At 39.2% G+C, this 15,713-nt stretch overlaps 1 protein-coding gene across 1 annotated transcript; it reads right to left on the bottom strand.

Annotated features, from left to right (window-relative positions):
* Nucleotides 1-24: 24 nt before the first annotated feature.
* On the bottom strand, nt 25-5,552 carry lhfpl5a (LHFPL tetraspan subfamily member 5a). Its single transcript, XM_032512546.1, has 3 exons — nt 4,838-5,552; nt 1,954-2,190; nt 25-968 (listed from the first exon to the last, which is right to left on the bottom strand). Exons 1-3 carry the CDS (start codon nt 5,238-5,240, stop codon nt 958-960), a joined length of 651 nt encoding a protein of 216 aa, XP_032368437.1. The 5' UTR covers nt 5,241-5,552; the 3' UTR covers nt 25-957.
* Nucleotides 5,553-15,713: the final 10,161 nt, after the last annotated feature.

Raw genomic sequence — 15,713 nt, 5'->3', positions numbered from 1 at the left:
AGGCACAAGCTGAAAGGTTTGAGCTTTTTTTTTTTACTTTTTAGAAATGCCTTGAATGTTCATGTGATTTCCAGTTCATGTGATTTCCATAAAAACTTAGTGTTTCCACTGTATATGGAGGTGTTGGATTTGGAAATAGATTGTAATAAAAACAAATACTGTAATGCTTTGGATCCCCTCAAAACCATTTTGCTTGTTTTTATACAAAGTCTCCTCCTGTTTGTCTCCGCTCTTAATTTGTTAATTTTGTTTTCTGTAGGTAATTAATAAATTTTTCAAAACCTTACTCGATTGTATTTGCCTCATCAATCGCCATTGCAGTGTCTCCACTCTCTGACATATAAATAGGGAGATAAATCCCCAAAGATTCTAAATTAAAGCACATCATTAACCTAATTCATCTTTAGGACCTCCAGAAGGCAGACAGAGTGAGATTGCATTTTCAGTGAGTACTAACTGATCTGGAAGCATATTTTATTAAGATGTCTAACCAAAATCTCTCCAAATGCTCCTTAAATATATTGCATTAGTTTGCATGTCAAATGATGAACACCTGTTTTGTGATAAAGTGTAACATGTTTAGATAAATACTTTTCTGGCACTTTTTTTTTTTTTTTAAACATTACCTTTTTAATGGTGTCACTTAAGACTGCTAAGCATTTATGACAACTCTCCAAAGTAGCAAGGAGCTGCTCTGGTCAGCATGTTCATTCACTTTTAGTCCAAAATACGATAGCAATCCGCTACAAATCCTAAGATCTGAGCAGGCGGAGGACAGTGACTTCCCATGTTTTCAAGGTCTGTTGATAAGCTGCCACAATTTCAAAGTACAGAATGAACTTCTTGTAGTTATTTTTTCCGATTTTAATTATGTCCTGAGCCTTGGAATACATTTAAATCCCTTTGAGTCGGCAGTGCTCCTCGTAAAGCCTCTTCCCTCCGTTGTCCACAGGGAGCCTAGGCGTTATCTGTAATTGAGAAAAAAACGTTACTGAAAAGAGATGTACTGTAATTTTCAGTTCATACAGTGACCTAGTTTTGTCAGTGGCTCAGCTGGATTTGAACACCTACTATATAATAAGACAGAGTTGACAGTCCTTTACTGGATTTGTGAGGATGCACTCAAGCAGCTTTGAGCTGATGCTCACATCAGCATGCAAACATGCCCAAAGTGGCAATGTTACCATCTCAGTTTAGCATTCATGAATGAGCTAACCAGCATTCAACAAAAAAATACAGTTGAAGCTGATGGGAATGTTCTTAGTATTGCCCAAATGCTAATGTTGATCTACTGATGGCCCTAGATGATCACAGGTATTACTGTTCATCTTCTTGGGGAAATCATTGACAATCCATCCAATAGTTGAGACATTTAAAAAACAAAACCTCATGGTGGCTCTGGAGGAAAAGTGAGGTAAAGTGATCAAATGAGTCATTAAAAACCATTCTGGGAAGCATGGATTGGTACATGTAGATTGGATTGGTACATGTAGTGCCAACCCATCAAGTAGATGTTAAGATATTTCACTGAATAAATGAAAACTTTGAGCTGCTGGTGTCGGAGGATGACCAAAGTCAGTAGGAGTCATCCTCATGCGTGTCTGTACAAAGTTTTATGGCAATCCACTCAATAGTTGCTGAGATATTTTGTCTAGACCAGAGTGGTGGACTGGTTTAACCCGACCTCAGTGATTCATCACTTATACGGAGAAGGGAATTTTGAAGCAGCCCAGCCTCTACTCAACCTCCTTCCATTTTCCCTCCAGCTGTCAACACCTGCACCAGACCCTCTGAAACCTTTAACCTTCCCCTCACTAGCTCCCTGTTATCCACCCTTTATCCTTCCTCTTGCATCTTTGCCTCACAATTTAAACTTTTTCTTGTTCTTCTCTCCAGCTAAACAACCTCATCCAGGAGGTGTCTCCCTCTCCCAACCTCCCTTCACTCTGGTACCTTTCTCCTCCACCTGGAAGTCCTCTGGCAGAAGCTTGTCCTGCCGGTTGCCCAGGCTGAAGGCCAGGAAGGAGAGGACTAGCGAGTCCATAATGCTGATGATGGCCAGGATGTAGGCCCAGCGCACCGTGCAGTTGCCCAGGGTGTATTTGTCAGTCCGCTGGCCACACATGCGCTTCACCTCGTCTGAGTCCCAGCCGTCAGGATAGATCATACAGCCAATCACCATGCATGTGCCTAAGAGAGGGGAGGCACCGGACGAGGAATTTTGGTTTAAAATCAGGTACTTCAACATTAACTCTTAGCCATTTATTTGAATGCACACATTTTTGCACATTTTGAAGTGGGAAACCTTTGGAATGTTACATTTAAAAATAGCACATTTACCCAAGTACAAATTTGAGATACTTTCTTTTCATGCCTCTTAATAACTTAAATGTTGCACCTTTTATTGCATTGGTTTACTGCTTTGGTTTCTACTTTTTAACAACATAAGATGTTTGCATGCAAAACACATGAAGAGCTTATGAAAAAAACTTCCCAACATTATATACAAATAGAGCCGAAACAATTAATTGGCAACCATTTAGTCATTTTACATGTAAAAATGCCAAACATTTTATGGTTCCAGCTTCTCAGATGAGAGGATTTACTGCTCTTCCTTTTAATAATTTCAATATATCTTTTATGAATTAAGAGGTTTGGACCGTTGATTGGACAAAACAGACGTTGTGAAGTTGTCACTTTTGGGTAATTTTTTTTTTTTTTTTTTTTTTTTTTAAAGGTAATTGTGAGGGTTTTTCTCAGTATTTTCAGAAGGTTATAAACCAAACAATCAATCAATTAATTGAGAAAATAATCAGCAACTTAATCCATAATGAATAATCCTTAGTTTGCATTCTATATAAACAGTTAAAAGTTAGCTTCTCCTCAACCAACTAGAACAATTAAATACTGCTTACACATTAATGCATGAGCAAACCGTCTCCACTTCCAATGCTGAAACAACACGCACGTGCACACGAGTTGCCTAGCAACTCCCGAGCATCTCATCTTCAGAAAGATGATCTTGTTCATCCATTATTGACTCTGCAGAAAGACAGCCGCCCTCGTGCCTTCCCACTTCAGCATGTAGAGCCACGTAAACTATCAGGTGACGAGGTGAAACATCAGCATGCAAACGCACACTTTCACTTTCTCAAAGTTCTCATGCTCACTTTCTCAAGTCTCTTCCCTAATTTCAAGATAGATAATTGTTAAACTGCAACTTCTCATCAGCTTTGGTAGATTCTGTGTGAGGAATATGCAAACATACAGTAGATGTAACTAATTCAGAGGCTTGAATATATTAAAAAAATAAGAATATAAAAAGACATATTGTGTATGTGTGTACAGACATGAAAAGTCTGCTAGTCATTGGAACACACACACACACACACCACACACACACACACACAACACACACCACACACACACACACACACACACACACACACACACCACACACACACACACACACACACACACAACACACACACACACACACACACACACACACACACACACACACAACACACACAACCAACACTCTCCCTATTTTATGTGTGTGTAACAGCACACCTCCAGGTTAATCTCATTATTTGTTTCAGTACAGGTTTGTCCTTTCACTTGCAGCTACATCTGCTCACAAGCTGCTTCATGTTTCCAAAACAGAATCATGTTCCACTTCTGTCAGTGTGTGCGTCTGGTGAAGGAAACTATGCTGCACTGCAGTTCCCAGCTTAAATCTTCTTTTTAGACATGGTCTTTCTTTCTCTATTTTACTCTGTCGACTATTTTTCAAGACAAAGCTTTTATTGTGTTTCTGCCTTACCTTGAGTTTTCTTATATTTCTGGGTGAGGCCTGAACATAGTCTCTGTATGAAAAAGGAACTGCAGTTTGTGGAGCCAAACTTCAACTCCATCACATTTCAGAGGGAAATCTTGTACTTTTAAGTTTTCACTCCACAGCGTTTAACGGACTCCTTTTTACCTTCCAGATGGGAATTTAAAAAATGAATGTGTTTAACATTTTGAACACAATATTTTTACGTAGTATTTCTACAGTGTGGGATGAAGTTGCGGCCTGAACACCAATGTTTCCATGCATCTTCACATTGATGTGTCATTGATTAATTGTTAGTTAGAACCAGTAAGGTTTTCCTGTTTATGTCTAAAGTAATCAAGACTTGTTTGACTGATAGCGAGCGGAATGAACAACTCCTTTTAAACTTAGAAACTGAAATTTGTTTGGATCCATGGTGTGGGGGTAAAAATAAGCACAATGCCAGTGCTGAAAGTGTTAAGCTAATGTGGTATGAGAAGGTCCTTACTGTGCTGGGTGTGCAGACATGAAAATAAACTTAGGGATATACCCAGATACTGATGCATAGGCGTAGTTAACCCCCCAATAATCAAAACTGACCAGTGCAACCCACCCCACAAACCTAATATAATTTCTTTTCATGAATTAAAGACATTTGCATCATAAATAGATGCAGAAAAGGCACATTTTTTTCAGAAAAATTCACCAGAATGCAGGAAATGCCAAAGTGGGGATCAGAACCCCTCCATTGTTGAACCCCAAATGATGCCCTTGCACTGAAGTAACCCATACTTTGTAACAAGTAGTCTGCACAGTTGATGTATTTTTTGTATAGAGTTCTATTTTGTACATTTCATTCTTAATATAGCCTACACAATCTATAGCCAACTGAATGATTATAATGCTAATTTAATAGGCTTTATGTAAGACAAAATGTATGTTTTATATGAACTGCCATATATAGGAACTATGCAGAAACGTGTATGTGTGCAGCTACAAACTGGTAACCCTGGTGCTCACTAGAGGCCAGCTGCATCCACGCGCAGATCTTGTAGACGCTCCCCGCGTTGCAGAAGAAGAAGAGGCTGAAGCAGACGATGCTGCCCACCACCAACAGCATGGAGATCCCCACGAAGAACATGGCCGTCTTGAAGGCGCCGGACGGGATAGAGCCGAAGTCCAGCGCGCTCCCTTTGCAGGTGAGCTCCGAGGTCAGCGCGTTCCCGATGCAGTAGTGGAAGAGGCCAAAATATCCGGCCTGCGGCGTGTTGACGCTGTCCCCGATCCAGTACGGCTGGATGAACACCACCACGGTGATAACGGAGAACGTGATGGTGAAAACCGTCCACAGCACGCCCACGGCCCGAGCGTTACGCACGTAGTTGGTGTGGTAGATTTTAGCGGCCTCCTGAGCCGGGAGCATGGCGGCAGGAAGGGCTTAAATAACAACTTTTCTTCTCTTGAATGTTCCTTCTTCTGTTTACCTGTTAGAGTGAACAGGAGCCGCCTTTAGTTCACCGGATCAGTTATGACCGTAGGCTCAAGACGTTTCTCTGTTTTATAACTTAACATTACAAATGTCACCACAAGTCATTAGTCTCCAAAGTGATTCCTCTCCAGGGAAGGCTGCGGGTCCCCGGTAGGCCTAATGAATGATTCATGGTTAAAGGATCCGCACAATAGAGTAACACACATGGCAGGCAAGGAAAGTCTCCTTTCACTCTTAAGGTCATAGGCCGTAATCACTTTCCTTTATTTTATTTCATTAACTTTTGTTTAGGCTACATAAAATATTCGTCCAGATAAAAAGCAGTAATGCAGAGGCACAGTAACTCAGCCACGCGTTGTGGTCAGACCTACTTCTAGTTTCATGTTTTAAGATGTATATTAAAAACATTGTGAAGGTTAAAGCTGCAGTAGGGAGTTCTGAGAAAACGTGGACTTAGCCTAAAAATTTGAACGAGCACAACTTACAGGTCCCTCCCCCTTGCTCTCTGCTGCGCTACAGCCCCCCCTCCACAGCTCCTCCCCCACAGCGGGGCCTGCCGTGAACGCGCAGGCTAGTAAGCAGGGCCACCGATGCTTTCCACATCCTCATGGACAATACAGGGGATTTACTCTGAGTAGGGTATAGCTTATATAAAAAAATTGCTTATTTAAAATATTTCTATTAAAAGTTTTGTAAATTTTTTCAATGAAAGGGTTTAAAATGATTTTTTATGTAATCGCTCATTTGTGACAACAAAAGTAGCACTTTACACAATACATTACTGAATTACCTTTTGGATCTAAACTTTCAGTAGGAATGATGAATCAGTGAGAAAGCTCAATAAGCCAAGGAATAACATCTTAGAAATATGTCTTTGGTTTTTTTGCATATGGGTAAAATAAATCAGCTTTTTCAGAAAAGTACTCCTGCACAAGGAAATACTGAACATTTTGATTTGGACTGAAGACGATTCCTTCACGTGCCTCTGTGTCTGGGGCCATGTCTGACCTGTTGAAGGAGCACAAAGAATTTGTGTCAGACATTTGATTTGCAAATTACATCTGAGGGGAAGAAAACGTGTTTAAAAATAATCAAAAGTAGAATTCTGCATTGCCAAACTTCGACAGGGACAGCGCACAATTAAAGTTGTTTAACCATAGCTACATTTGTTGTGATTGACAAAAAACATTTTGGCTTACTAATTGTAGGTATCGAAACAATATTGCTTATACGGAGGGTGAAGGAGTTAGCAAGTAAAGTTAATCTTCACCTGCTACAACATTCCTGCTGTGCCACAAGCTAACAAGCTAACTGTTAGACTTAGCAACAAGCTACAGAGTAAACTGAGATTTGCGCTATCACCAGTGTACTGAAAGTGTACTGTAACCATCGATATCTTAGTTGTGTAGTTCTTAAAAAATGAAATAAATCAAGCAGGGATACTTACATGTCAAGCAGAAATGTGGCTAACGCTAGCTCTGAATCCGTGTGAATCCTTCTAGGAGGCGTAGCTCCCTCCACCTCTGAAAAGCCGCTTCGATGTTGACCCTCGCTTTATTTCGGGCTCGGTTTAATTCTTAAGCTCGCTTTTTGTCATCGGTCTTCTTCTGTTTGCCCGTCTTTGTTTTCTGAGCAGGTGTCACTCGAGAAATTGGCAGTTTTCCTGAAAAGTTATTTCTCCGCGATTAGCACAACTGCAGCACACTGGCAATCTTGAGCTTGAACACGGCACGCGCTGTGCGGGGGAGGGGTATGAGCGGCGCGTACACGAGAGTGATTGACACTGCTAAGACAGTCCTCCTTGCTCTGATTGGCTGTTTCTGACCGGGAGCGGTGTATTTCTGCTAGTGGCAGTAAGAGGACAGAGAGGAGCCACAGGAGCTTGATTTTTTTCACAGATTATCTGTCTCATATTCTACTGTCAGGACATAGTGACAGTTTTAACAAATATGTAAAAAATACATTTTTACAAAAGTTACCTACTGAAGCTTTAATGTTTCAATTTTGTCAAGACTTAAAACAATACTCTTAAAACACATTTGTAATTGTCCCTACTGTCCATAATGAGTCAGAAAGATAGCCACTTGATTTGACTGACTCAGGACTGCTGGAGCCTCAGCTTCAAGTGACTTTCAGAGTGCATTTTATCACAGAAGACGAGGACTGTGGATTTTGTCCCCCCTCCAATTGTGTGAAGAAAGGATCTGTTCACAGCCAGTCTGAACATGACCAAACAGTTACCGCAACCACCAACTATTTCAGTGGACATGTAGGTATTTAATGATTTAAGAAATGTGAACCCTTTTGGACAAAAGTAAAGACTGAGCCAGTGAGAGAAAGAGACCAATGACTGTACATGATACAGTCCGAGGGTGAATAACATTTACTACAGTCTTTCACTAGATGGAGCTACAGAGTTTCAGTGTAACTGCATCCCAAATCCCAAATCTAAAGGAAACTGGCAGTATTTGAACATTGTACCTTTACAAAACAGGCCAGACATGTTTCACCACAGGAGTTTTGTGTGTTAGGTGGTGGGGATGTTGAGGGTAGGTGTCAAAGTGTTACTGGTTCAGTGGTAGAAGAAAGAACTAAATGTGTGTGGTGTCCTGTTCAAGATGATAGCCCACATTTGCTAAATTTATTCATGCAACATGCAAATTATGTCAAATCAATCAAGTAAATATGCCCGTTTGTGGTGGTGCTTTGTTACAGTCACACATGGGCTGTAAATGTAATTATTTCCACAATACATTTCCCACACAACAAAAGGACACTTGTTCTGATATGTGTAACGTAACACATTACATTGTCACAGTGTTTTTCCATGTCCATTCCACAATGTTGTTCTCAGTGTTGGCCCACATACTGCTGCGCTGCAGCAGCACATTAATGTAATGATCTTAAAGATTCCCTTTCACATGCCTAATGCTGACATATTTGACCTTTTAGATCTTAATCAACCAACCCTCAGGTGTACAAAGCCCCTTGCTGACTGAATAATGTGATAATCCTGGAGCCAGATTTTTTGACCTCTTAGAATCCATTATTTAGCCTGAGGCCTGTTTGCAATGTTTGGTTACTCATAGTTTTTAAGTCCATCTTAATATTGTTTTCTTACAGTTGATCTGGTACATGTAATAAGTTGATTTATAAATCTGCAGCGGTGTGTGTGTGTACGTGTGTGTATGAGTGTGGTTGCTGGCATGTCAATGCACTCAGCTTTATTAAGTGATACCGCCCTAGAGTGAGAGGGAGGTTGTTTATAATCACGTTATTCGAGAGAAGCTATCCAATTTTCTGATATAGAATGGAGTGAGATTTTGTGTCTGTGTGGGTGTGTGTGTGTCTTTGTGGGATGCTGGCATTTAATGCTTCTCTTGTGCATGTGTGTGTTACTATAATGTTCCATAACAGTGAAAAGACAGCAAATCATGAGCAAGAAAATAAATATAGTCTATTTTTTACCATAGAAAAATGTGTTTTTAACAGAAGGTGCACACAGAAAGCGTTGAGGACAATAAATCGCCCTGTGGCTTCAGAAGTCTTGTGATGCTCTTTTGATCATCTTCCATTTTGCCTGAAGTAGAAGTTGTGTGTATGTGTGTTTGATGAACCATTTAAGCCTATTTGATCTGAGAGCCTTTAAGAGCACAAAGAGGCTTTTCTGCCATTTCAGCATCTCTTCCTGTCCCCTTCTGTCTGCCTTCTTTAGAGACTGTTTCCATAGAAACGAGGTGCAGGGTACACCCAGAGAGATGAGAGGGAAGATGATGGGGTAAGTAACCGATAATTTGGTAAGGATACTAATTTAATGACCGGGTGCTGAATTCTGAAATTAGGAAGACTTTTACTCATGTGCGTTAAACACATTCACATATCTATTTTGGGTTATTGGTTCCCCCCTGATGTCCTTTGCGTGTTTATATAATCAATACCAAACTTGAGTATCATGCAAATTGTTATTTTTTATGTTTAAAGTAGTCGGGGCAGCTCTTGGAGTGTTTAGAGCTGTGGGGCCAGGTGACACAGATGGATTTGATTAGTCTTTTGTAAATGTGTAAGTATCAGCATGTAATGGGCTCAGGTCAGGGGGCCGAAGTACAACCACCCCTCTTATTACACACACACACACACACACACACACCACACACACACACACACACACACACACACACACACACACACACACACACACACACACACAGGCCTCATGGCCTGTGATGCAGCACTGAGTGAGTGTCACTACCTCTCTGAAACCACCCGAGGCTGTGCAGCAGCCACAATGAGCCAGCCTCCGCCCCGGCCGTCGCCCGATCCCAGCCCAGCAGACAGCATCCGAGCCTAGGCAAGAAACGGAGCAAAGTGTGGGTCAGCATGTGCCCTGGGGAAGAAAGCTAGAATGTAGGTCTGCTCTACAGGGGATCATGTTCAGGACCCATTACTGATCACTCACCACTGTTGTATCTTTATTTAAATGTTTTCCTGGAGGGGATTTTCTTAACTGATGAGTTGTAGCTGTGAGAAAAGAGCAGTACATGTTTATATTTCTTAAAAGTTCCATCAATTGTAATATTTTACGTCTTTGTAAAAAAAAAGTTTGATAAATGATCTGATTGTATGTTCATGCAAAACCCAATAAACAAAGTAAAACAAACAAATATAGTATATATAATAGTATTTTAGATGAAAACAATAGTAAATAAACATGTTCACTTTCTTGCTGAGAGTTTTATTGGAAGATGCATATGGTATTCATCTCATCTAACTCTTGGCATGCTTGACAGAATATACTCAACCTCAACTATCATTACATTGTTGAAATCCAGATTTGAATCTAAGATATTGGGATATTTGTCATGTTTAATATCACTGCTGATAGTAAAGACATGCCTTTACTACTTTTCACTGTAAACGGTGACTGCGGAGCTCTGGGACAAAGCACAGCGGGGGTCCAGCACTGCCAAGAACTGGCAAGGAGCTACTCTGCTTTATGCCACTGCAGCTGACTCACATAGTTTTATAGTTTTTTATTGTTTAATAGTTTATTTGAACATGTAAAACATTAAAATAAAAAAAATGTATATATATACATTCATGCATACATACATAATTAAAATGGCAGATAAATAAGGTCATGTACTTCTTAGCACAATCTTCCAAAATTTAAAGGCATTCAAACAAAAATATTCCCATTTTCAAAAAGAAGTAGCAAGAAGTTGATAAACAACTTATCAGGTCCGACCCCCTTTCTTCACTTTTATCCTTTAGTAAATCTTATGTTTCAGTTATTTACACATCATAGACCCAGATGCATACACACACACATTTACAGTGTTTTTGTTTCTTTTCTTCCCTTTCTTCTTTCTATACCATCTATCTAGATCAGATTAAATAACACATCCATACTAGTATATAGATATATTAGTATATAGATATACTAGTATATAGATTTATTAGTGTATATATATGCCAAGAAACCATACAGTCATTATACAATACCATCACTTTAAATCCTTTTTGTATCCCTTTAATACATATTCATTTTAAATAATCTCTTGAAATTGCTCATTGTTGTACATGATTTCATCTTTTCACTGCAGCTGTTCCATAAAGTAACTCCATAAATAAGTAACTCCATAAATAATTGGTTTTATACAGTATAGCAATTGATTTGGATATTTTGTGTCATCAGCGATTAAAATGGTTGTCAGTGTTTTTGACACCTCCCATACATTATTTATATACAAGTTAAACAACAATTTCAATTTCAATTTCAATTTTATTTATAGTATCAATTCATAACAAGAGTTATCTCAAGACACTTTACAGATAGACCACACTCCAGAATTTACATGGACCCAACAGTTCTAATAGTTTCCACAAACAATGGTCCCAACACTGACCCCTGGGGGACCCCACAGGTGATTTTCTTTTTCTTTGATTTATGGTTTTGCAATTCAACGTATTGTGTTCTGTTCTGTAAGTAGCTATTTAACCATGAAAGTGCAGTCCCCCTAATTACATATTTGTGTAATTTCGTGATCAGTAAATTGTGGTCTACTGTATCAAATGCCTTCTTAAGATCCAAGAATATCCCCACTGCATATTTATTTTTGTTCTATGGTGTTAATATTTCTTCTACAAATTAAATAATTGCATGTGAAGTTGTCTTATTAGCCCTGAACCCATATTGCTGATCACAAAGTATATTATGTTTAGTAATGAAGCTTTCAATCCTTGTAGAAAATATTTTTTCTAATATTTTTTAGACTTGGGAGAGCAATTAAACAGGTCTGTAGTTTGAAAGTGTATGTTTTTCACCAGCCTTGTATATTGGTATCACCTTTGCCATTTTCATTTTATCTGGAAAGACTCCAGTTTCTGAGATTGATTACATACATGCGTTAAAGGTTTGACAACACAGCCGATAATACTTTGGACCATAAACATGTCAATACCATTCCAGTCAGTGGACTTTTTCCCAAAATTGTTTAGATTCCATTTTTTATTTTATCGCCCCCTTTAAAAACATTTTCTTAAATATTTTTTCTTATTAAAACCCACATTATAGCTCTTGAAAACCGATCACTTAAACAAAAAATCATATTAAATTTTGAGCTAAGTTCAATTTAACCTCTATTTTTTTTTGTCAGGAAATGTTATTTTTTATTTTTGTTATTATTTTGATAATTTCTTTCATTTCCCTTTCCAGGTGTTTTAATTTTTCGTGTCCTCTAGAGTTTACTAAAAAATTTTTTTTATTGTTTTCAGATTGGGGTCGTTTTTTTTTGGTATCTTAATTTTTGCTTTTTAGTCTTTTTAAAAAACTCCATTTCAGTTTGTAGTGATGCATTCATAATTGTTCTAAAAAAAAAAGACATTTTATTACTATTTTACGATATCTTTGGTCAAAATATAAAGCAACCCCCCCCCCCCACCACACCACACCCCTTTTGATTGCTATTGATGAATGACAGTCTATCCCTCAATCCCACCAACTCCTGTTGTTTACCGTGAGCCAGTCTCTGTTATTGAAATTTGCTGTGAATTTTTTCCAATTAGTTTAGGCATTGTTGATTTTTGAAAGTGTTGCAATAAGCTCCTGCTGTTAAAAATGTATAACTGATATCATGTCGTCCATTTTATGATTTTTTTGAACTGCTAAACTGTGTAATATTCACATGGCAGTGGGGTAGCTACCAATGTAAAAATTATATCTGGGTCAATTTTGTTCAATGTATTGTGGTTTATGTTCTTTGTATTTGTTTCAAATACATAAATCTAAACCACATAAGTAGCTTTTCTGTCCCACCACCACACCACACCAAAACACACCACACACACCCCACACACACCATCATAACATACACATAGACATAGCATACACTTATTAGACTCGACTGAGTAGGAGGGAAGCAAAAAATGAAACGACTGTGCATTATTCAACTTTTTGGCGGTGCACCTCTCTCTGTGAGTCAATGAATCGTCAAATGTGTGCTTGTGTAATCGCGGCCAATTCAAACAGTTTTGCTACGGTAAAGAATGGGGGATTAGTTCATGAGGATTCAAAGCCAAATATAGAAAACGCATGTGAAGGATTATAGACACATCAAAGAATAAGGATGGAGAATACATTAGGGTGCAGTTTAATCTTCCATCTCCTACTTTCTGTGTCGTTTCTGGTCTTTTTTGCTGAATGAAGCAATGTGACATACACGTTGGACCAGTGAGAAGAGAACATTGGACTTTATAGGCATTAAATGCATCGTAATCTTTGCCTAATTTAATACACAAGGCTGATGTGGGATTTACACGTCATAGTGTATACATGGTGGCATATTCCAAACATAAAAATGTTGCAGTAGATACTTTCTCTGCATTATCAGTGTCTTTTACATTATATTCCATAAGTGTGGCTACAAAAAAGAAAAAAAGATGATTTATTAAAGTTATGAGTCATTTTGTTTTCAGGCCAGACTCTAATTACATGCTTCAGAAATGAGAAGATGTAATATCAAGTAATATTCATGACAAGGTGTGTGTATGTTTAGTGGAAGAAGAAAAGTGTCAGATCCAATTGCTGACTTTACCATGGTGCTTCTTAATTTTTTTCTCTTTTTTCCAGCTGGTCTGGAACCCTATCTTCCCAACCCCCCACCCCCCACATGCCTGAGTGCTCTGGTCTATGTCATGAGTAGCGATGTCTACATGTTGCAGGAATGATTGTATTTGAACGCATCTTATTATTTAGGATGCTTTTATTTTGACTTTATGGAGCGCTAAATATAGGGATTAGGCTGCAGTTTGGTAGTCACAATTATAAAATATCTCAAGGGTTTTAGAACCCACACAGTACGGTTATGAAATGTGCTTTTTACATTGGAAAGTGCTGAGGAGGAGGAACCAATCTGCCGGAGTGGATTTGAAAACTGTAAACATGCCTGAAGAGGAATGAAAGGGACTTAACATATGCTTAGGAACACAATGCAGCCTAATGATGTAATAGTTGGTATGGTCTTCCAAGTACACCAGACTTAAGGAGGTGAGTGTGTGTTTGGGTGTGCACCACTCATGTTTGTGTGTTTTGTTGTTTGGTGGCCAGTTTCCAAGCCGATAGGAGGATTGTAGCTTTATCCACATAACTGGATGTTAATCTTATGTGGAATCCAGCACTGCCTCCTGGGAACGTAGCCTGTGCGGTGCTAACATCCCCACCTGGTCCGCGACACACACCACACACACACGGTTATAGAGTCATAAGCTCCTCTGTTCACACAGATTGGGTTTAAAGTTCATGCAATCATTCATGGATTGTATTTCATTACACAAAAGTGATTGTTGCCTGTGACGGCAGGGACATTTTTCTGAGTTCAGACAAAAAACAGTGTTTCCTATTATCCTATAGACCAGTACACCCAACAGTTGGTTGAGCTGGCATCTATATGGTCATACAGAATAAGTATAAAAGTCACCTACAGTAGATTAAGTTGTGGCCTATATTTCTGGAGTTGTGAAATAGTTAACTGAACTGTCTGTGTTGTTGGGAACTAACTTGCTGCAGTTCAGACATGACTGGCATTTGCCAAGTGTCAGTATTGAACATAACAGCGTATTAGATAATGAGAAGGGTGAGTTTTCTCCGCAAGTGTAGATTTGAATGCCAGCAGGATAAAACACTGCCAATATTGCTGACAGCTGCAATGGCACTGAACCTGTGGTAAAGTCACTTTGCATGGATCCAACAGAAACATGGCTGTGAGAGGGGATACAGACAAGTAGACAGTATTGAGAGAGAGAGAAACAGCAACAGATAGAGAAATGGAGGAGGAACTTTAATGAGCATGTCTGTTTGACTCAACTAAAAGAAAGGATTTCAATTTCCCCTTTTCAAGAAATCTGACTCAGCAGAAGAGGGAAGTGAGCAGTGTGCAACTTCCCATTCAAACCACTAACCAGAGCAAATTAACTCCATCTTCTAGAACCATTGACTGTTAAAACTGGGCTAGAACATAATAACTTCTACATGAGTTTCAACCTTTGACCTCAAGGCGTTTAAACCACCCCTCCTCTCCGTCATGGGAACAATCTCCCTCTGTTTATGGCAGACGGACCTCAGATGTCGCCACGAGCAGTTGGTGTGCTATAGGTGTGTGTCTTTACTGCCCGCTGTGGGCGGGACAACAAAATCCCGTCGAGCCCGCTGATTGGTCTCTAGTATTCTATAAAGGTGAAGCTAATCCAGCAATTGGCGCAACTGCATGTCAATCGAATGCGATTATGCTGCTTTCAAGGGCTCTTCGTTTTTTTGCGGTATCATAGAAATTGTAGTTAAATTGAAGGCAGCACTTTCCTATGTGACCTTTGTGCAGTGGTGGAATTTATCTAAATACGTTTACTGTATTTAATTACAATTTTGAGGTACTTGTATTTTATTTAATTGTTTCCATTTCATGTTACCTCCACTCCAGTCCACTATATTTCAGTCCCAAGTAGCCTATTTGTCTCTGTCAGCTACAGAATCATAATCAGTATATTGTATTATACCTACACGTTATTTACTCCAGTTTATATAACAATATTGCATAGTGGGTGGACGACTTGTTAGTTGGCTAATGTTAGCTTGCTAATCTTAGCTTGTGCCCCACCGGTCACAGAAAACGAGCCGAACGAAGCTGTCACTCATCTGGCGATAGCAATGTGCTTTGTGTGGATGAAGCATTAAGTTGTTATACGTTACCATGGCAATGGTACACATAGAAATGGCTGTAGATCTGACCATTCTGCTACGTTGTGATTTGAATGGGTTTGGCCTTTCTTTCCATTATATTTGTATGGCACGAACGCTATGACGGTAGTTCTAATATTCCCGACAGCCCCTGAAGGCAGCATTACCCCCTCCGGTGT

The sequence above is a fragment of the Etheostoma spectabile genome, chromosome 4, assembly GCF_008692095.1.
Source record: "Etheostoma spectabile isolate EspeVRDwgs_2016 chromosome 4, UIUC_Espe_1.0, whole genome shotgun sequence".
Lineage (NCBI taxonomy): Eukaryota > Metazoa > Chordata > Actinopteri > Perciformes > Percidae > Etheostoma > Etheostoma spectabile.
The sequence above is the reverse complement of the archived record's forward strand: the minus strand, read 5'-3'. Positions and strand labels throughout refer to the sequence as shown.

Coding starts and splice junctions, on each gene's coding strand:
- lhfpl5a (XM_032512546.1), bottom strand. CDS start 5,240: ATGCTCCCGGCTCAGGAGGCCGCTAAAATCTACCACACCAACTACGTG. Junction 2,191..4,837: donor GTGGATGCAGCTGGCCTCTA/GTGAGCACCAGG, acceptor CCCCTCTCTTAG/GCACATGCATGGTGATTGGC.